The sequence below is a fragment of the Eretmochelys imbricata genome, chromosome 4 (assembly GCF_965152235.1).
Source record: "Eretmochelys imbricata isolate rEreImb1 chromosome 4, rEreImb1.hap1, whole genome shotgun sequence".
Lineage (NCBI taxonomy): Eukaryota > Metazoa > Chordata > Testudines > Cheloniidae > Eretmochelys > Eretmochelys imbricata.
Genome location: NC_135575.1, coordinates 57,930,763 through 57,953,781, shown reverse-complemented (window position 1 = coordinate 57,953,781; position 23,019 = coordinate 57,930,763). Strand labels below are relative to the sequence as shown.

General features: G+C 40.2%; 1 protein-coding gene across 1 annotated transcript in view; it reads left to right on the top strand.

Moving 5' to 3' along the window:
- ZNF827 (zinc finger protein 827) overlaps positions 1–23,019 on the top strand; it is a 134,175-nt gene that overhangs the window by 78,228 nt on the left and 32,928 nt on the right. Inside the window, exons 6-8 of the mRNA XM_077814457.1 lie at positions 5,084–5,323; positions 6,046–6,103; positions 13,141–13,244. Of these exons, the coding sequence (XP_077670583.1) occupies positions 5,084–5,323; positions 6,046–6,103; positions 13,141–13,244 (402 nt within the window). The remainder of the gene's footprint in view (positions 1–5,083; positions 5,324–6,045; positions 6,104–13,140; positions 13,245–23,019) is intronic.

Sequence of the window (23,019 nt, the reverse complement as noted above, 5' to 3'; positions counted from 1 at the left end):
GTGCTGCAAATAATAAAGCCTCTTTTCTCCATTTAACAACAAAAGCAACCAAAACAATCTCCCCTTCCAGGTCCACAATCTAGGGAAATACAAATGAGTCAGTGAATAAGTCAACTTGATCTTGCATGAAAAGGGTTCCTGTATGAAAACTTAATATTTGTACTAAAGCCATATAAAAACACTAGGACTATATTGGGGTCGCATGACATCGTGAATGGCTGAACCATGTTATACTACCTTACAATATTCTGTAAATATTTAGCAGCTCAGGACAAAATGCATGGCAGAGCTTGAAGATTTGATGGCCAAGATTAGAGAAAAATGGAAATCACGGAAGGTGCTAAGTAAACACATCCTTAATTGGCACAGGGGGAAACAGAGAAGGCAGAATCAGAGTAACTACCAAGTGAAGTTAGTTGAACAGTGAACTTTTGTTGGTGAACTGAAGTTGAAACAGCTATAGGGTGGTGGTTTTGATTTTTAAAAACATCCCTAATATCCTTACACTTCAAAGAAAAGATTGGCAAAGAGGAACTGCCTACCCTTCCAAACCTCACTAGTAGGCTATATCCTCCTCCTCCCCCAGTAACAGATTAGTGGTCAGATACTGCAGCTATGATCTCCTACCATCTACACCAATTAATATTCTGACCCACAAGTGCCCATTAGTACTACACAAAGCACACAGCTCTCCATGGTGCTCTGATGAAGTCAGACAATGAGGAAAGACTGAGGAAAATTATGAATTAAATTGATTGGGAGGTAAAATTGAGACAGGAAAACGTGGACAAAAATTGGAAGTTCCATAAGAAGAGTTTATTAGATCAAAAAGTCATGATTCCACAATCAAGAAAGAGGAGAGGACAAATTTGGCTAAAAGCCCATCCTGGTCAGTGGCAAAGTGAAACCAACAATTAGAAATATTTATTTTAACAAATGGGAAACGGAGGAAACAAATAGGAAATAGCATAAATTAGAATTCATGATGAGGAAAATTGATAAGGGGAGCTAATGACAGGGAAAAATCCATAGCTGAAAGAAGTAAGGACTGTAAGAAGGAGGTTAAGTACATTAGGGGCAAAAGAAATCCTAGCAATGATGTAGGCTCATTACTAGGTGGAGATGGTAAAACTGTTGATGATGCAGAAGAGGCGGGAAGTGTTCAATAAATATTTCTGTTTTGTATTCAGAAAGAAGCAGTTTCATGTACCCCTATCACATGAGGAAGATGAAGTACTTTTCAATCCATTAGTAACTAAGGAGGATGTTAAACAAATCTACTAGGGATAAACGTTTTGAATCAGCAGGCCCATATAACTTGCACTCAGGTGTCCTAAAGAGTTGGCTGAGGAGATTGCTGGGCTGCTGCTGTTAATTCTTAACAAGTGTTGGTATTCTGGGGAAATTTTAGAAGACTGGAAGAGAGCTAATGTTTTTCCAGTATTCAAAAAGAGCAAGTGGGATGATCTCAGTAACTATAGACTGGTTTAGTGTGATCTCAGTCTGGCAAATTTTAATGGAAAAGCTGATAATGGGTTCAATTGATAAAGAATTAAGTCATAGTAATATAATTGATGCTAGGCAACATGGTTTTATGGAAAATAGGTCACATCAAATAAACGTGATTTTATTCTTTGAGGAGATTACAAGTTATCCCTAACTGGGTGAAATGTAATGGCCTGCAATACACAAAAAATCAGATTAGATGAGCTGATGGTCCCTTTTTGCCTTAAACTCTATGAATCTTTGAAAGGCTGGAATGCTGATGGAGGAAGACCAGGACTCTGCCAGTACTATGGGCTGGACAATTATAGCTGCCTTGGCCAGTTTTGGAATGCAGTGTAATAACTGAGATAGTGTGGCCCTGTCCCATTAAGGGTTTTATAGATCAGCATCAGACTATGAAGTGAATCTGGAAGTGAACAAGAGCCAGTGCAGACTGAATGTTTGCCTAGAGCCACATAGGGAGTTACAGTACTCTAGACTGGAGCTGACAAATGCATGGATTGCTGTGACAGATTTCCTCATCTGAAAGGAATGGACAAAGTCTTTATGCTAGCCAGAGAAGGAAGGCAGCATTTTTGGTTACTGCTGCTGTTTGGATGTCCAGTGTTAGTCATGAATCTAGCATGACTAAATGTTACGAAATGTTAGCTACCAGACTGCAGATGGTAAGAAAGTGGAATTTACTAGTTCCTCAAAGAGTTTCTCTCTTCTAATTTGTATTACTTCTATTTGTTCAGGGGTCAATTTGAGCCAGCTGTTCTTTATCCAGGCTCTACCTTCCTACATATGCTAAAATATCTGGGCCACTTTGTGCTATGTAAGAGAGCTGCAGAGCTGCATTTATGTAGGAAGACTGGTCTAGTAGATAGGGCACTTGAGACCAGGATGCAGTCCTTGGCTCAGCCATAGACTTCCTGTGTGAACTTGGACAATTCACATATGTACCCTGTGCCTCAGTTCCACATCTGTAAAATGGAAATAATACTTCCCTGCTGCACCAGGGTATTGTGAAGATAAAAATCTGTTAATGATTGTGAGTTGCTTGGATACCATGGTGATGAGGACTATATAAATATCTAAATAGGTAGACAGACACATTATCAAATCTATTGCTGTCATCATAGCTAATATTTATCTCATGATGTCCTCTAATACTAAACAAGAAGAGTGACAGAATTAAGGCTTGTGAAACTCCATGTATCAGAGGTCTCAGGATCGAGTAACAGCTGCCTATCATCACTGTAGGTGATCTTAAGGAAAGGAAAGACCACAGTTAGTTAAGCACAATTTAAATCTGCTCATGCCAGGACATATAGGTGAAGCAGCACCTCGTGGTGGATTGTGTCGAAAGCAACTCACATCAGAGTATCAGCATTGTTGTTTTGCTTCTATTCAGTTCTGTAAAGTTGTCCATCCGTGTTACCAATGCTTTGCCAGTTGTAACTTAGCCTGAAGCCAGGTTGGAAGGGGTCAGATGTTGCTAGAGCTAGTTCACTATCTCTTTCCCAGGAAAAACAGGGTTGAGAGCAGATGGTAGTTGATGACGATGGCATCGACCATGGATTTTTGGAAGCTAGATCACAGTATTTCATGCTTCCTGGTGGTTGATTACCACCTTTGAGAAAGCCATTGACTGCTTCTATTTCTGTCAGAAATGGGCCATTACATTTGCTGCTGACTCTAGCAAGAGTCAGATTTGAGGCACAGATTTTTTAAAAAAGATTATAGTACCTCTCGTTATTGAGAGTGAACTTAATTCTGAGAAGAAGAATGGTGAACGTGCTTCCTGCAAATGAGAGGCTATCATGGATTTTCAGTTTTCTGAGCAAAGTAGGAGGGCAGCCGTCAGGTTGGTGGAGAAAAAACATTCTTATTGGTTGGCTTACAAATCAGAACAGTTCCTTTAGATAGGATTTGGTGGATGCTGTAAGTCAATGAGAAGAGCAATTTTTGGCCTTCTCACCAGCATGGCCCAGACCTCTTCAAATTCTTTATGCTATGCTTCAGTCAAAAAGAACCTTATCGGTAGGGAAGCCAAAGCTCTGGAGTAGAGCTGTTCAAAACTGGAAATTTCCATCCCATTGGAAATTCCAAAATTTTGGAATTTCCTGCAAAATGAAATTTTTTGTGGGGGGGAAAATGTATCTGGTCAGTCAAATCATTCAGCCATTCAATTGAAATGTTGTTTTGTTCTGATTTTGATGTTTTAAAAATTAATACTATAATTTATAATGAGGAAATGAAAAGGTGTTTCAAAACCAAACAACCCCTAGGGCCTTCCACTCTCCTTTAAACTTTGTTTATAACTGAAAAAACTTAAGTGGGAGTCTGGAACCAACTCTCAGTTCAGGATTACACTTCAGAGCAGCCCACCTGCTTTATAGGTATTTTGGTGTGCCATGATCGAGCTGCCTTGAAGTGCAGCCTTTGAGGTTCTTTTGAAGTGGAAGGGAGCCAATATTTCAAGGGGATAAGGTCACTTCACCCTGCACCTGCATCACAGCACTCATGAATACACATGAATAATCTAAGTATACCTACACCGTAGAAAACTGAACTGAGAGTTGGTTTTTTAGATTATCACCTCATTTTCTTAATTTAAAAGACCAAGTTTTAGGGCTGGGGAAGAAGACAGAAGAGGGGAAAATTGGATTTGGAGAGTTGGACAGGAAGGGTACTATGGGTTTGTAGTGTTTTAAGAGAAAATTCCTATGCTTGTTATCAAAAATGGGTTTTAAGAAAGAGAGGAGGCATAAAAATGTTCCTCCTAATATATTTGCTCTTAACATGTGCATAGGATAACTTTGTGTGTGTGATGAGGTTTCAGCTATGCACCTTTGGGAACTGGTGTCCAGCTGTGACATCATTTAAAAAAAACAAAAACCTTGGCCAATTAGAATATGACTAATTAATCAGTGCCCACAGCCAGTAAATTAAATAACTATAGTTTTTTTTAAAAACAAAAATACGTTTTTGGGTGATCTTCCCATTTCTGTTTAGAAAAATAGTCTGATGAATATAATTCGGATAGGTTTAAGAGGGGTAGCCGTGTTAGTCTGTATCAGTAAAAACAACGAGGAGTCCTTGTGGCACCTTAGAGACTAACACATTTATTTGGCATAAGCTTTCGTGGGATATAACCCACTTCATCAGATGCCTGGAGTGGAAAATACATTAAGAAGGTATAATATACAGCACATGAAAAGATGGGAGTTGCTTTACCAAGTGAGGGGTCAGTGCTAACGAGGCCAATTCAATTAGGGTGGATATAACCCGTTCCCAACAGTTGACAAGAGGGGGGTGAATATCAACAGAGGGAAAATTTACTTCTGTAGTGCTAACGAGGCCAATTCAATCAAAGTGGGTGTGGCGGATAGTGATTCCTGCTCTCCCCTCCAGAGATCTAAATCAGACCAGTACCACTATACTCAGCTACTTGCTTTCAGTCCTGTTTATGCTGATATCCTAGTAATATGTAAAACTAGCATTTGTTATTCCTCCTTACTTGCTTTGAAAATTTTTAATTGAATTAAACAATTTTGTTTGTTGTTTTGTTTATTTTAACACATATTTGCAGCGGAAAGTTACAAGGAAACCCAGATGGTAAAGATTAAAGAAGAACCAATGGAAGTTGACATTCATCAGTCCCAGCCCTCAATTTCACCCAGCCAGACTGTTGGTTACAGCTCTTTATTAGGGAGAGAGATTACTGAACACATACAAAAGGTACCAGAGGGCCGAGTGCTCCCGGAGAGAAACCTCTTCAGCCAGGATATATCAGTGAAGATGGCTTCAGAGCTGCTCTTCCAACTGTCAGGTAAAGACGGTAGACATAGCTACCACTGTGTGCTCTTTGGAAGTGGAATTTAAAGAACAAAAGAAGATAGCTAACATTGTTCTGATTTTACACACAGTTAAGTCTAGTATGGTATAGAAAATAATAGAAATGAAAAACACTTTCTTCTACGCCTTACATTAGAAATTCAAAAGCTTCCCCATAATATTGGCCAAGAATTCTTTAGCTATTTAGAATACGGTTTTGGGTGTTGTCAGTCAGAGCAGTTTCATAACATTTTAACTGTTTTGGAAAAAACAGAGTTCATCTCTTGTGTCTTGAAAGCTAATTAAATAATTCCTGACAGCTGGTAGATACAGATCTGAAAATAAAGTAAAGGAGGGTTTCTATGCACGACATCTATTGGAATAAGCACGTGATGGTTGCAGCATCAGTAGTTCTTCTGACTGCTTTACAGATTCCCACTCACAGAGGGGGCAAGCAGCAGAGAACACAGAAAGGTTTTCATTGCCATAAACTGAACGAATGCAAGAATTGTGAATAGTGATGCTAAAATGTGCAGCAAGACTAATATTGTGATAGTTACACTTTAAAATAAAAATGATTCTAGTGTTCTTAGCTCATTCTAATTATTGGATAAAAGTTTTCCTGTACTGTAGTATAAAGCAGCAAGGATATAAAATAATTAAAAATCTGAAAAAATGGTTCTCATGCTAATTAAAATTATCTTTGTTCTTCTGCAGAAAAGGTGAGCAAAGAGCACAATCACACTAAAGATAACACCATCAGAACCACAACCAGGTAAGTTTCATCCATGTAGTGCTGCAGCATAAATTGCATGGGTTAGCTTTACATTGCAGTTCATAATTTAAAATGACACCATTTCACAATTGTAATATCATATTATAAATGTAAGATAGTTTTCTGTGTCCAGGGTAACATATATGACTAAAAAAATTAGGCCTATAAATCAGTGCATATTATGAGGCCATAAAACAAGACAAGATGGCACCTTGGCACCATACCAGAGCTATCTGTGGTAATGATTCTTCCTTTCCCTGACCAAATGTGCAAACGTTCCACTGGAAATTGATTTTCCTAGTTTATTTTTTTCTGCAAAACAAAATGTTATTTCAGTAAATTATAACTTAAAAGAATATCAGGGACAATTGGTGAATAAGGAATTATCTGACAGTACAGTTTTTAACATTTTTTTTGTATTGGTCCATGTCTTGTGATTCATTTTCCTGACAAACTCAGACTTCTCAAATAACAGTTCAGTTTTGTGATTTGGTCCCACTGAGATGGACCCTCGTAGTTTCTTTCAGGTATTGTGTGAGGTAAAAACTAGTGAAATATTTGATGTAGACTAATTGTCAGGGTTAGGAAAATGGGGCAAAATTGGCAGAGAATTAAGAGAACTAACATATGATTCAACCAGCCTATATTCTTAGAGGGCTGATGTACAGTATGTTGCATGAGAACAAGCCCATAAGATGCTTACGTTTAAATGAGGAATGGTGACTTATGTCCCTGATATAAGGAGCTTCCTAATCTCTTCACTAAATGGAGGCTGGGAGATCTCTTTGAAAACTGTATTGCACTAAGCACTTATTTACCAAACCTCCTCTTCTAACTCTGCCATTCAGTTTGAATTAATATTATACATTATGTACAATATATAGCCAAAGGGCTATATGAATAGCACTTTTTTCTAAACGCTTTGTATGCATTTAAGAGAGTAAACAAAAGGGCACATTGAATTAATAATGACTGTATTCTCTTGGAGCTGGTACCTAGCTTAACTTCAGGACTTTGTATTTTAATTATGCCTTATATTTAAGATAAGACTAGCTGAGATCTCAGCATGTCAAATGAGTACTTTGCTCTGTGAGCCTGAAAATTCCAACTTCATGTTAGAAGCTAAACTGCATAAGGTATGCAGTGAAGTGTAGGTACCTAAAGAGAATTTGCTCACCTCAAAAAGTTTCCCTCCTCTGGCAATTTTCACATCTACTTTGAACCCATTATCCATAATGTTCTCATACCTGTGCTCAATTAGATGGGAAATAAGTTTGTAGGGTTTAATGGACAGGAACTTTTTACTGTTCTTCAGCCAGCCTCGGAGTGTATTAACTCACAAATATTTGTATTGAACCCTGTCGGAGGCCTCAGGTTTCTGCCACACCCATCCCAGGAAAGGAGCAGTGGAGAGGTCCTCCAAGCAGGCTAGAGTGGCTGCAGGTGAAGCAGCCAATCAGGGCCCAGGAGAGCCGTATAAAAGGAGCTGCAGAGCCCCACAGGCAGTCCTCAGACTTATGACACAGTTGGTTCCTGAATATCGCATCTTAAGTTGAAAACGTCGTAACTCGAATTTTCCATAGTAACAATGTCAGATTGAGTGTCATAATGTCGAAACCAACATCATAAAGTTGCAACACAGTGACAGTTTATAAACATCGTAAGTGACGTTCGTCGTAACTCTAACATCGTAAAGTCGAGGACTGGCTGTAGTTGTTTGCTGTTTGGAGCAGGAGAAGAAAGGACTGCAGGTCTGGCTGCTTGGAAGAGCAATAAGGTCCCATATGGTTTGCTAGCAGGGATCGCGGGAGCATTGAGGAAGCTCTTGGCTGGTTGCTAGGACTGAGTAGGGACTGAGCCTGGGGAGGGCAGCAGAAAGATAGTGTCTCCCAGGAGGAAGCCCTGGGGATACAACTGCATACCAGGGCTGGACTACTTAAAGACCAAAGCACAGGGAGGGCTAGCGAGAGAGACAGGCCCCGGTGGACTGTATACACCAGAAGGGGTTTGTGCTGGTTAACATGCAGACAGTGACTCGGACGGAGCGCTGAGTCGCTGAAGACCTGCCTGAGAACCACTGAAAGGCGTCACCAGAACTAAAGAATGCAGACACGCCCAACCAGAAGGGGGCACTCGCGAGAGGTGGGTTCCAACCCCATTACAAACACCTAACACTTTTTAGGCACTACTGTAATATACATAATAAAAATTTTAAAATGTCATTTGGTCTCCACCAAGCGAGGGCTAGTAGGACTCACGTAAAGTGTTCTAGCGTTCCTGATTCTTATCAGTTGAGCTTATAATTAATACTCAGGGCTGCCCAGTGTTATGCATCTTGCATGAAACATCTTTGGCAGCCCTGTCACATACCATGCATTTAGCTAGGCTGCAGGAGTACCCTGTAATTGCTGCTGCTGTTCACTAGGGGCTGCTGTAGTGCCTGCTGAACAGGCAGCTTCTCTGCCTTCCTTTGCTGCTCCCCTTGCTGGATCTGAGCAGGGCAGGGGCAGCCAGGAGGAGAAGGTGACAGCAGCAGCAGCAGCAGCAAGAGCAAGCAGAGGAGGCAGTGGCAGAGACAGAAGTTGAGGGGGCCCATTACAGACTCCAAACGTCCCCAGCTTTCCTCCCATCATCCTCCAGACACAACCACTCCGCTTCCCCTTCACTCATCCACTCTCAGCCTCTGGCTACTCCCTTCCAGCAGCATCCCCATACACTTCCACCCATCCTCAGCCAGCTTCCCCCACCATCCAGTCACCACCGAGACCCACACTCGGTTCCCGTCTGTTTCTTACAGACATCTACAGGCACCTTCCCTCAACCTCCCCACTGCCACCTCTGCCAAAGCAAACCCCACCCACCAGCACTTAGCTACTCCTCAGACCTGCAGATGGCCTCCTGCACCCACCCATCCGAAACACCCTAGCTTCTTCCAGCACCCACCCATCTACCTACCACCCCCCCCCCCAGCACATATGATGGCTGCCATCTTGAGCAGCATATTGGAGATTGAACCAGTGGCCTCCAGAGCTTGAAACAAAGAGCCAGTCTTTATAGTTGGAAGCTGTAACAGATTCATTCTTTGTGGATAAGGCAAAAGAGGTGCTTGTAACATTTACCGACCAGTGGATTACTTTCTCTGGACAAAGTATAGCTCATCCTGGGCATCTGAGGCTCACAGCCCTTTGATTCCTATATGTGCCCCTGCTTATGTGAGACAACAGCTGCTGCCAGCAAGCTCCCTCCATCCTGAGCCCTGTCGGGTGTCCCCCTGCTCTGTGGAGATGGGGTACAGGAGGAGGGGCAGGAGTGGGGGGGACACCCTGACATTAGCACCTCTCTTCTCCCACACCCTCTCTGCACAGCAAGCAGGAGGCTCCTGGGAGCAGCTCCAAGGCAGAGGGCAGGAGCAGCACTTGGCAGTGGGGGAGGGACAGCTGAACTGCCTGGCAATTGATAGCCTGCTGGGCAGCTCCTGCACAGGGAACTTAGGGGAGCGGGGAGCTGATGGGGGGCTGCCGGCCCACCCTGGTTCCAAGCCCCCACCATCTAGCTGCAAGGGGCTGCTCTTCCTGAAGCAGTGGACAAAGTAGGCGGCTGCCAAACAACATTATAAGGGAGCATTGCACAACTTTAAACAAGCATGTTCCCTAATTGATCAGCAACATAACGAAACAACATTAACTGGGATGACGTTAAGTGAGGCGTTACTGTAAAACTTTAGAGCCTACAAGTCCACTCAGTCCTACATCTTGTTCAGCCAATTGCTAAGATAAACAAGTTTGTTTACATTTACGGGAGATAATGCTGCCCACTTCTTATTTACAATGTCACCTGAAAGTGAGAACACATGGTTCTCATGGCACTTTTGTAGCCGGCATTGTAAGGTATTTTACATGCCAGTTCTGCTAAACATTCGTATGCCCCTTCATGCTTTGGCCACCATTCCAGAGGACGTGCTTCCATGCTGATGACACTTGTTAAAAAAATAACGCATTAATTAAATTTGTGACTGAACTCCCTGAGGGAGAATTGTATGTCTCCTACTCTGGTTTTACTCACATTCTGCCATATATTTCATGTTATAGCAGTCTCGGATGATGACCCAGTACATGTTGTTGTTCATTTTAAGAACACTTTCACTGCAGATTTGACAAAACACAAAGAAGGTACCAATGTGAGAGTTCTAAAGATAGCTACAGCACTCGACCCAAGATTTAAGAATCTGACGTGCCTTCCAAAATCTGAGGAGGACGAGGTGTGGAGCATGCTTTTAGAAGTCTTAAAAGAGCAACACTCCAGTGTGGAAACTACAGAACCCGAACCACCAAAAAAGAAAATCAACCTTCTGCTGGTGGCATCTGAATCAGATGATGAAAGTGAACATGCGTTGGTCTGCACTGCTTTGGATTGTTATCAAGCAGAACCCGTCGTCAGCATGGATGCTTGTCCTCTGGAATGGTGGTTGAAGCATGAAGGGACATATGTATCTTTAGCACTTCTGGCACATAACTATCTTGCAACGCCGTCTATGGGAGTGCCATGAGAATGCCTGTTCTCACTTTCAGGTGACACTGTAAACAAGAAGTGGGCAGCATTATCTCCTGCTAATGTAAACAAACTTGTTTATCTTAAAAAGAAAAGGAGGACTTGTGGCACCTTAGAGATTAACCAATTTCTATGAGCATAAGCTTTTGTGAGCTACAGCTCACTTCATCGGATGCATTCAGTGGAAAATACAGTGAGGAGATTTATATACACGGAGCCACAAGTACTCCTTTTCTTTTTGCGAATACAGACTAACACGGGTGCTACTCTGAAACTTGTTTATCTTAGGTTTCAGAGTAGCAGCCGTGTTAGTCTGTATTCGCAAAAAGAAAAGGAGTACTAGTGGCACCTTAGAGACTAACCAATTTATTTGAGCATAAGCTTGCGTGAGCTACAGCTCACTTCATCGGATGCCACTAGTACTCCTTTTCTTTTTGTTTATCTTAGCGATTGGCTGAACAAGAAGTACGACTGAGTGGACTTGTGGGCTCTAAATTTTACTTTGTTTGTTTTATATTTGAATACAGTTATTTTTTGTACATAATTCTACATTTGTAAGTTCAACTTTCATGATAAAGAGAGTGCAGTACAGTACTTGTATTAAGTGAATTGAAAAATACTATTTTTTTATCATTCCAGTGCAAATATTTATAATAAAAATAAATATAAAGTGAGCACTGTACACTTCGTATTCTGTGTTGTAGTTGAAATAAATATATTTGAAAATGTGGAAAAAATCCAAAAACATTTATATAAATAGTATTCTAGTTATTGTTTAACAGCATGATTAATCGCGCAATTAATTTTTTAAATCACTTTGACAGCCTTAGTAAATATAAAAATTAGCTGATTAAATGTGATGTGGAGCAGCACAAAATTTGGCAGCTATGAGTACTAGATTTCTTTGACTTCTGTCTAGATAATGTCCATGTAGTACAATAAGGAGAGTAAAGAGAGTGAATGGGGAAAATAAAAGAGAGGTTTACTAGATCAGTTTAACTGTAATTATCAGTGAGCTTCCCAATGGCAAATAACCTTTCATTGTGAATGCAAACCTCTCACTCAGACCACATCAGTAGAAATCATTGTCCTCTCTCTACAGGAGAAGATTGTGACAGGAGATGTGTGTCTGTGTCAGTCTTCAGATTGACAGTTATTGTATCCAGACCAGCAGGATTAACTTGCTTGGGCATGCTGCTGGCACATATGCTCTGATTCTGGACTCCTCACGGTGTAACACTTCATAAAACCCAATACTTTGTTCCGTGGCCTGAAAAGGTTCCTAGTTCTTTACAGAAGCAATGTGTTTCTTTACAACTTCTATTTAATTTTTTTTTTTTAAGTTGGCCAGATCAACTCAATGAAAATGTTTAGCTATCCCCAAACTTCCCCCGCAAAAGTATGCCAGGTTTGTTCTGTACATAATTACTAATTACTTGTGATGGTACAGTGCAGATGTGGTTAATCCCATTCTGGAAACAATCACTTCCTCCATCCTGCCTCTTGATGCCTTTTAAAATACAGTTGTCCCTATCTATTATACGTTCTCAATTTAGCAGCTATCAGGTTTAAATGTAATTTTCATTTTGTTCTGGGTTAAATCATATTTAACATGCAAGGGAAAAAGAATGACTTTCCAACAAATAGACTATTCTTTTCTATTTTAATTTTTGTGTACCTCTTGGTATTTGTATTGTAGGCAAGTCTTGTTTCTGTTCAGGTCTTTAGCTGCATGCAAAACAAAACTGCTCTATGACATATGACAATCAGTATCAAAACTAACCTCTTATTAACTGTTACGGTGAATAAAGAAGGTATACTTTCAAAGTCAGATGAAAGTGAATTCAAAATAGTGTTTGTATTCTGCGGTCTTTGAGAAGGCACCATTCTGGTCAGTTATAACAATTTTTTCCTGCTTCTGCATTTGATTATTTGATAAAACTGTCCAGGATAGGGAAGGATACAAGGAAAGCCAACTAAACTTCAGCTGAGTTGCAGAATACCACGTTAAAAGAGAACCACACAGGGTATTTCATGACTTGTTTAGAATTCCATTCCTAATTATTTTAACTGATTAGATAGTTAAATGCTCTCATTAAGAGATATAATCAAAATAATCCCTCTCCTTCCCTGCCTCCCACAATAAAGTTCAGATTGGATAGAAGAGTACAAATTTAAAAAAAAAAATCAATTCTTAGTTACTGATACATATCTTGATGTTGGGTTGTCACTAAATTATCCTGAAGTGATGTCAGTAAAAGCATTTTGGAGAGAGAGTTTTCACTTTGATAGGAAATTTGATGTAGGGGTGCCACTGAAGTAAGACCACTGTATGCAGCATCACATACTGCATCTGTTTCAGTAGGAGCCTTATACACCAAAAAAACTTAATTGAACATGAGCTGTAAAAGTATTAGGATCAGCTGTCACACTTACTTCTTTAGCTAGCCAGTGTTTTGTTTACTAAAAAAAATCTCTTTCCCCCTCAGCCCGTTCTTTTCTGAAGATACATTTAGACAATCGCCATTCATTTCCAACTCAAAAGATCTCCTGCCCAATGAAACTGCTCTTCATGGAAGGATATCAGCACCAGGTATGGCCTTTTTTCTATTTAATTACTTTTAATATGTTCAGCATAAAGAGACCTGTGACAATATTTACTAGACAAATTTTTGACTAGACAAAGACAAATATTTACTAGGTATTCTAGATATAGTCCTATCTGTACTATATTTATTCAGTACTTTAATCATCTATATCTACCCTTAATAAAACTTAGTTTGCTGTGTAAAAACAAATAACTCAGCCACCAAAAAAATGAATATTTTTAAAAAGAAAAAACAGAATAAGTTAAGTTCTTCATAATTGCCTGAGCACTTATGTTATTAGCCTTTAAACAACTCTCTCTCAAAAAAAGAAAAAAACCCAAAGCAAGAACCTAAAAAGGATGTACCTCAATATTATAAATTGAGTGTATTTCTTTTCACATCCTATATTTAAGGGAAGTATAAAGCTGTCTGATAAGAAATAATTATTGCCCTCTGACTCCCTCATTGGTGACTAAGCCCTTCCAACTCATAAAATACAGGAAAACTCCCTGTAATTTCTACATATGCAGTTCATGTGCCTGAACGGTTCAGCTTTCCAATACAATTCTCTTACCCATATCATTCATTTAGGACCCTATCCTGAAAGGTGATAAGCACCTCCTATAGCATGCTGAGTGTTGTCAATACCCATTAGGAGATAGCAACTCTCAGCATCTTTCAAGATGTGCTCAGAACTGCAGAAGACATAGCCTGTAGAGCGAACATTCTTGTACCATACCAGAAGAATCATACCACAGCATGAAGTCTTGATTTATATTATCAGAATTATTGCAATTAAATTATGATTGTTCTCAAGAGTCAGCGTTTTAACTGAGGTAATTGGAACCATAGTGTATGTTTTTGTATCAGATAAGTTTCAATAGTCAAAAAAAAGTTGTTATCCAGAAAGCGATTGCTCAGGAATCATTTTTAACTATTGGTTTGTCCCTTATTGTTACCATTTACATGTAGCATATAAGGGCTACTTATTTAGTTATTTATATATAATATATTGGTTACAAAGTGCATATTGTTTACTGGTCATATTGTAAGGAGTCTATATGTTGGATCAATATGTAATTTGTATGGATAAGTATGCATAAATACTAGTTTCCTTTTCATTGTTTACTGCATACTTTTGGAATAACTCTATCTTATGAGATTTTTCATCACTTTTCACAAGCAAATAACCCTTTGAGAAATGAGGTTTGGAACCGAAATGTTGAAACAACTTTACAGTAGCAATGCGGTGGTGATTTTAAAAAATAAAAATAATAATTATATATAATGTATAATCTCAGAGAGCTGATAATTCATTCTTTGTTAGTAGAAGGTCGTAGTCCTTCTCTGTTTCTGGTGGAAATTGTGGATGTTCTGGAATGAATGAATAAATAATCCATGGTATCGTCAAATCTACCCTCAGGAGCTTCCTTCTAAACAAAATCTGTTTTAAGCAACCACTCAATAAATGGACAAATTGACTGATTAAATAAGGTGTTCTAATGACAGATCAGAATTGTACTCAGTACTTTGAGACTACTTTAGGTTGGTCTCTTAAGATAGGACATTACCTAATAAGAGTTGTGTCCAGTACTTCAGAAGTTCTTAACCTTTTTCTCTCTGAGTCCCCGTCGCCAACCCATGCTACAAAAACTCCAGGGCCCACCTGTGCCACAACTGTTTTTCTGCATATAAGAGTCTGGATCAGCATTAGAGGGTAGCAAGCAGGGCAATTGCTCAGGGCCCTATGCCGCACGGTGCTCTGTAAAGCTAAGCTGCTCAGACTTTGGCTTCATCCTTGCACAGCAGGGCTCAGGCTTGGGCTTTCTGCCCTGGGCCCTATCAAGTCTAACGCCATGCCTGCTTGGTGAACCCCCTGAAACCTGCTTGCAGCCCCCCAGAGAGTCCTGGATCCCCAGCTGAGAACTGCTGCTGTACGTGTTTCAGTGTGTTTTCAAAAAGCTTTGGATAAAGTCCCTCTGAATATAGATATAAAAAAGCTTGCTACTATAGAGTGAGGAATAGAGTCATGTCATGGAGTAGAAGCTGATCAAGACATAGGGTACAAGGAGTAAAAATGGCTAATTAGTATGGAAATTGATGCTGTAGTAAAAAGATGTACTTACAAACAAGGCTGTGCCATATATTAATGAGTTGGAAGAGCAACTGCATAGTGAAACTTGCTGAGAACACATTATTTAGGTTAATCAAGACTCAGAAGGATTGTGAGGAAATCCAGAAGGATCTAAGAAAACTCGGCAATTAGGCAATGTGAATGCAGATTAAATTTAATAAAGGTAAGTAAAATACACATGGAAGGAACTGTTTAAACCATTTATATCCAAGTCTGTACAGAAGACAGTTTTCTTGAAGATTGGTCTGAGTCTGTGGAATGAACTCCCACAGACCAACTGCAAGAGTTAAGGTCCAGGTCGTGTCAGGTGTGAAAACAACCGGACCCTCTCAGATTGGGTCAGCTTTCCTCCACCTCCATGTGGGGGTCAGTGGAGTGGCAGCTAGGTACCCTGCAGCTGCTTGCCATCACCACCTTGCTATGCTCTGTGTTGTGAAGTGAGTGTGCCAAGGAGTTGCAGGGCCTCTTTTATTCTGCAGTGCACAGGAGACAGCAGTGCACTGAGGTGCAACTTACAAGCACTGTCTATATAGCTACTTTTAGGGCAGTAGCACAAGCCTCACTTGCCTAAGTCTTTTGACCTGGGCTGGGATGCTCACTCCAAAATGCTGTTTAGACATACCTTTAGTTGATAGCAGCAGGGTCCATGTGAACACTTAGTTGCGGCAGGCTAACGTGGGGTAGATTTACACCCAAGCTTTCCACAAACTAAATGTTCATATAGGCAAGCCCTAAGAATTAAAAGTGAAATGAATTAACATCAGAGAAAAAAGACCAGCAGCCACATCACATGAAAGAAGAGCTACTGCCATGTTGCACCACTTTGGCTGGGCAACCAAGGAAATAAGACGGAAATTGCAATAGCTGTCTGAACTGCAACCCAGTCAACATGCTAATAATTTGTGATGAGTCATGACTTTGAGGGGAAAATGTAGTATCCTTCAAAAGTAATGCCTAAACTAAATATCTTTAAGAAGGCCCCACACCAAAGGTTCTTGAGCAAAATAAGTAGTGATGGGATAAGAAGGAAGGTCCTCTTATGAATTAGTAACTGGTTAAAAGATAGAAAACAGAGGGTAGGAATAAATGGTCAGTTTTCACAATGGAAAGAGGTAAAAAGTGGGGTCTTCAAGAATCTGTACTGGGACCTGTGCTGTTCAACCTATTCATAAATGATCTGGAAAGGGGAGTGAATAATGAGATGGCAAAATTTGCAGGCAATACAAAATTACTCAAGATAGTTAAGTCCAAAGCTGACTGCAAAAAGTTACAAAGGGATCTCTCCATACTGGGTGATTGGGCAACAAAATGGAGATAAAGTGCAACGCTGATAAGTGCATAGTAATGCTCAGTGGGGAAAAATAATCCCAACTATACATATAAAATGATTGGATCTAGATTAGCTGTTAACACTCAAGAAAGAGATCTTGGAGTCATCATGAATAGTTCTCTGAAAACATCTACTCAATGTGCAGCAGAAGTCAAAAAAGTTAACCATATTAGGAACCATTAGGAAAGGAATAGATAATAAGACAGAAAATATTATAATGCCAATATACAAAACCATGGTACCCACATGCCTTGAATATCCCATCTCAAAAAAGATATATTAAAGTTGGAAAAGATACAAAGAAGGGCAACAAAAATTATTAGTATGGCATGGAACAAATTCTATATAAGGAAATATTAAAAAGACTGGTACTGTTCGGTTCAGAGAAGAAAGGACTAAAGGGGGATATGATGGAGGTTTATAAAATTATGAATGCTGTGGGGAAAGTGAATAGGGAAGTGTTATTTACCCCATCACATACCACAAGGGGTCACCCAATGAAGCTAATAGTCACCATGTTTAAAACTAACATAAGGAAATATTTCTCCACCCAACATACAGTCAACCCATGGAATTCATTGCCAAGGGGTGTTGAAGGCCAAGTGTTTTAACTGGGTTAAAAAAAGATTTAGATGAGTTCATGGAGAATAGGTCCATCAATGCCTCTTAGCCAGGATGGTCAGGGATGCAACCTCCTGTTCTGGGCATTCCGAAGCGTCTGACTGCCAGAAGCCAGGACTGAACAACAGTGATGGATTACTTGATAATTGCCGTGTTCTGTTCATTCCTCTGACACATCTGACACTGGCCGCTGTTGGAAGACAGGATACTGGGTAAGGTGAACGATTGGCCTGAACCAGTATGGCTGTTCTTATATTCTAACGTTTGGGGGACTTTTTTTCTTCTTTTCCCTTTGTTTATCGAACATTCCCATCTCTTCCTGTGGTGTTGGTATCAGCCAAATAAAATAATTTTTGATAAAGAAAATAATGACCTGTGATCAGCAACTGTTCTGTGTATATTGAGAACTTTATTGTTAGGAGCTATCAATCCAATATCACACACAGTTTTCACAAAAAATTAGTACTAGTCACACACACAATACATTTTAAGAAAACTAAAAAAACACAGTGTTGCACAGAATCACTGTAAAGAGACTCCACTTTTCACATTTTAATTCATTGAACCTATCTGAGAGAGAATCTCATTTTATTTAACAATAAATAGAGAATTTTAAACAGATTCCACTGTACTTGATTTGGAAATAAGAAGAGTAATAGATGGGAGGAGGTTGAAACTCAGTTCTCAATTAAACTCTTCCATGTCACTGCGGCTTGATATTTATATAACTGTGAGAGATGCAGACATTCATAGGTTCCAGGATCAGAAGGGACCATTGTGATCATCTATAACACAAGCCTTTGAACTTCCCTAAATTATTCATAGAGTATATCTTTTAGAAATACGTCCAGTTTTGACTTTAAAACAGTCTATGATGGAGACTCCACTACAACTCTTGGTAAATTATTCCGGTAGTTAATCTCTTTTGCTGAATTTGTCTAGCTTCAACTTCCAGTCATTGGATAGTGTTTTACATTTCTCTGAAAGAAAAGGAGTACTTGTGGCACCTTAGAGACTAACCAATTTATTTGAGCATAAGCTTTCGTGAGCTACATCTCATTTCATCGTATGCATACTGTGGAAAATACAGAAGATGTTTTTATATACACAAATCATGAAAAAATGGGTGTTTATCACTACAAAAGGTTTTCTCTCCCTCCACCCCACTCTCCTGCTGGTAATAGCTTATGTAAAGTGATCACTCTCCTTACAATGTGTATGATAATCAAGGTGGGCCATTTCCAGCACAAACCCAGGTTTTCTCCCCCTCCACACACACCAACAGGAGAGTGGGTTTGTTTGGGGTGTGTGTGTGTGTGCGGGGAAACCTGGATTTGTGCTGGAAATGGCCCACCTTGATTATCATACACATTGTAAGGAGAGTGATCACTTTACATAAGCTATTACCAGCAGGAGAGTGGGGTGGGGGGAGAGAAAACCTTTTGTAGTGATAAACACCCATTTTTTCATGATTTGTGTGTATAAAAACATCTACTGTATTTTCCACAGTATGCATCCGATGAAGTGAGCTGTAGCTCACGAAAGCTTATGCTCAAATAAATTGGTTAGTCTCTAAGGTGCCACAAGTCCTCCTTTTCTTTTTGCGAATACAGACTAACACGGCTGTTACTCTGATACATTTCTCTGCTAGATTAAAGAACCCACTATCAAATATTTGTTCCCCATGAATATACTTAGACTGTAAGCAAGTCATAACTTAACCTCCTCTTTGTTAAACTAAATAAAATGAGCTTTTTGAGTCTCACTATAAGGCATGTTTTCTAACCCTTTAATCGTTTTGGTGGCTCTTCTGTGAACCCTCTCCAATTTATCAACATTCTTCTTGAATTATGGGCACTAGAACTGAACAGAGGATTCTAGCAGAGGTTGCACGAGTGCCAAATACAGAGGTAAAATAATCTCTCTACTACTCTCAGGATTCCCTTGTTTATGCATCATTTGGCCACAGCATTATATTGGGAGTTCATGTTCCGATGATTATCTACTGCAAGCCACAAATCTTTTACAGAGTCACTGCTTCCCCCATAACAGACCCCCCCATTCTGTAAGTATGGCCTACGTTCTTTGTTCCTAGATATGGACATTTACATTTAGCTGTATTAAAACACATATTGTTTATTTGGGCCCTGTTTACCAAGCAGTCCAGATTTCCCCAAATCATTATTGCTCTGTCCTCTTCATTATTTACCACTCCCCAAAATTTTTGTGTCATCTGCAGATTTTATCAGTGGTGATTTTATTTATTTTAAATAGCACAGGGCCAAGAATAGATCCCTCTGGGACCCCACTAGAAACGTATCTATTCGATGATGATTCACCATTGCAGTTACATTTTGAGACCCATCAGTTAGCCAGATTTTAATCCATGTAATGTGTATGCCATGTTAATTTTATTTTTCAAGTTTTTTAATCAAAGTGTCATGTTGTACAAAGTCAAATGCCATACAGAAGTCTAGTAACACTAATGCCTTTATCAACCAAACTTGTAATCTCAGCCAAAAAAAAAAAAAAAATCAAGTTAGCTTGACAGGAACTATTTTCCATAAACTCATGTTGATATGCATTAATTACATTGTTCTCCTTTAGCTGTTAATTAATTGAGTCCCATATCAGCCTCTTCATTATCTTATCTGGGATTGATGTCAGGCTGACAGGCATATAATTACCCAGGTCATCTCATTTACCCATTTTGAAAATTGGCACAACATTAGCTTTCTTTCGGTCTTCTGGAACTTCTCCAGTGCTCCAAGACTTATTAAAAATCAACATTAATGGTCCAGTGAGCTCCTCAGCCAGTTCTTTTAAAACTATTATCTGGAGCTGCTGATGTAAAAATGTCTAGCTTTAGCAGCTTCTGTTTAACATCCTCCAGAGATTCTAGTGAAATGGAAAGAGCTTTATCACCCTCTGAGGAGACTGTCATGTTTTTTTCCCCAATACAGAACAGAAAAATGTACTGAATACTTCTGCAATATTATTGATAATATAATTTTATTGATAATTCTACCATTTCCATCTAGTATTGAACCAATAACATTGTCAGGGTTCTTTCTGTTCTTACAATATTTTAAAAATTCCTCTTTACTGTCCTCAATTCTGCTAAATTTGTTTCTTGTCTTTTTGCTTTCCTTATCAGTTTTCTACAATTACCAACTTTCGGTTTATATTCATTACTATCAATTTCCCCTTCTTTCCATTTGGTAAATATTATTTTTCTGTTTTGTATAGCTGCCTTTCACTTAGTTTTTAACCCATATGGCATTCTTCCTTGATTGTGGCTTTTGGGGTATCTAGTAAGGTGTTCTTCAATTATTCCCAATTATCATTCACATTTTTCTGATTAAATTCTTCCTCCCAGCTGATTTGGCTCCTGTTTTCACTTTTGTGAAATTGGTACTATTAAAGCACCAGGTGTGGGCGTGTGTATATATGTGTGAGTGTGTGTATATTCAGCTTGTACATTATAAATGTGATCAAGTCACGATCACGTGTATCTAAGCTACCATTAGTTTTCAGTTCTGTGATCGGTTCCTCTCTGTTAAGACAAGGTCTAATAAAGAATTCCTCTGGGTTGATTGCTACACTTTGAGGTAGGAAATTGCATCTATAGTCTTTAGAAATTCCAAGGATGTTTTAGTACTGGTAGAGTGAGACCTCCACATGTCACTTGATTACAACAATTTTTTCCCCCTACACCTTATAGTTAAGTGTGTAAAGACACTGTTATCCTTTTCCCTAGCATGATATGGTGATCTGTAACAGACACCAACTAATACCCCATCTTGCGTCTTATTGGTTAGGACATTGATCCATAAGCATTCAAGATCATTTTCTTCTGAGTTATCAGTGACTTTGGAACAGGTAATACCATTTTTTACATAGTTCTAGTCCCTTTCCTCTTTTGCCCACTTGATCCTTCCTAAATAGGTTATAACCATTGATTTTAACATTCCTGTAGTGTGACTTGTCCCACCACATTTCAGTAATATCAACTAGATTGAATTTATTCTCATAAATGAGCAATTCCAATTCCTCTGTTTGTTCCCCAGACTCAGAATAGGCAATTCAAGAATTTCTTCTCTTCATGTCGGATTTGTGCAGGAAATGGCCTAACTTGATTATCATGCACATTGTGTAAAGAGTTGTCACTTTGGATGGGCTATCACCAGCAGGAGAGTGAATTTGTGTGGGGGGGTGGAGGGTGAGAAAACCTGGATTTGTGCTGGAAATGGCCTAACCTGTTGATCACTTTAGATAAGCTATTACCAGCAGGACAGTGGGGTGGGAGGAGGTATTGTTTCATATTCTCTGTGTATATATAAAGTCTGCTGCAGTTTCCACGGTATGCATCCGATGAAGTGAGCTATAGCTCACGAAAGCTCATGCTCAAATAAATTGGTTAGTCTCTAAGGTGCCACAAGTACTCCTTTTCTTTTTGCGAATACAGACTAACACGGCTGTTACTCTGAAACTTGATTAATTTTGTTTTCAAAATCTCAGTTTTGTGTGTAGTGTTCATATCTTTCCTCTTTTTACCCTACCCTTTGCTATTACTTTAACACCTTTTGACTACTTCTAGACAGCCTGTCCCTGAGGAGTTTGGTTCCCCTTCTTCTGAGGGGGAGGCCAAACAAACTATCCAGGCCTGTAGTGGGTTAGCAGTGGTCCCACCCCTCTGGCTCGATTGGAGGCCACTCCGCTTCATTAAGTCTCTGGGGCACTGCTCCCTATCAGTGGTTAGAGCTCTGGCCCTTTGGCAGAACAGCACAATCCAGCACTCTTAAGGAGCCCAGGCCCTCAGGCAGATCAGGGGAGATAAACAGTCTTCGGTTTCAAGTCTCTGGGCAGGACAAAGCAAACAAATAGTTGTAGAGCTCAGACTCTCAGGCAGGACAGAGTCTGTTTAGAGGTCCAGGGGTCTCTGAACCTTTTATGCAGGGCAGAGCAGTAGGCAGTCTATCATCTGATATTTTGGCTCAGGTAGACAGCAGACAAACGCAGGCCCCTTGGCCTAAGGTGGGGAGGCTGCCACCCTGGGGCGGGGGTTGGCTGCCGGGCATTGGAGGGACGTGGGCTCATCATACTCTACCGGATCCCAGCCCAGGGCCATAACAGTGGCAGAAGGTTTAATCACTGGGTCAGTGGGGATCCTACCACAACACACTGACCAATGTTCAGGCAGCAACACAACCTACCTGTAGCCTGCTGTCCCTGGGCTACTTCCTACTCGTCCACCGTAATGTACCTGTGGCTTGGGATTGTCCCCTGTCTCTTTGGGGTATACTGTGAGCAGCAGTCCTGGCCACTTTTCACCTTCACCGGGTCAGTCTCCTCCAGGAGCAGGGCATGGCATAGTGCAGGTTCAGCTCCAGGGATCTGCAGTGGCCTGGAGCTGTCTGCTCCCTTCCCTGGTTTAGACTCAACTGAGTTACAGGCTCCGCCTTTTATATTTCCTGTCCCACCTCTTAGCTTCCAGCGGGAGGGGCAAGCTCAGCCTGGCTCTGCCCAGCAGGGATCAGAGAGTGGTCCCTCCCCTTCCGGTTCAGTTGGAGGCCACTCCGCCTCCGTACAAGCCCCCTCTCCTCACAGAAGGTGGACCAATGTTCCACAAAACCAAAACCCTTTACACTACACCACTTGCCTAGCCAGTGGTTCACTTCCTTCATTCACTTGT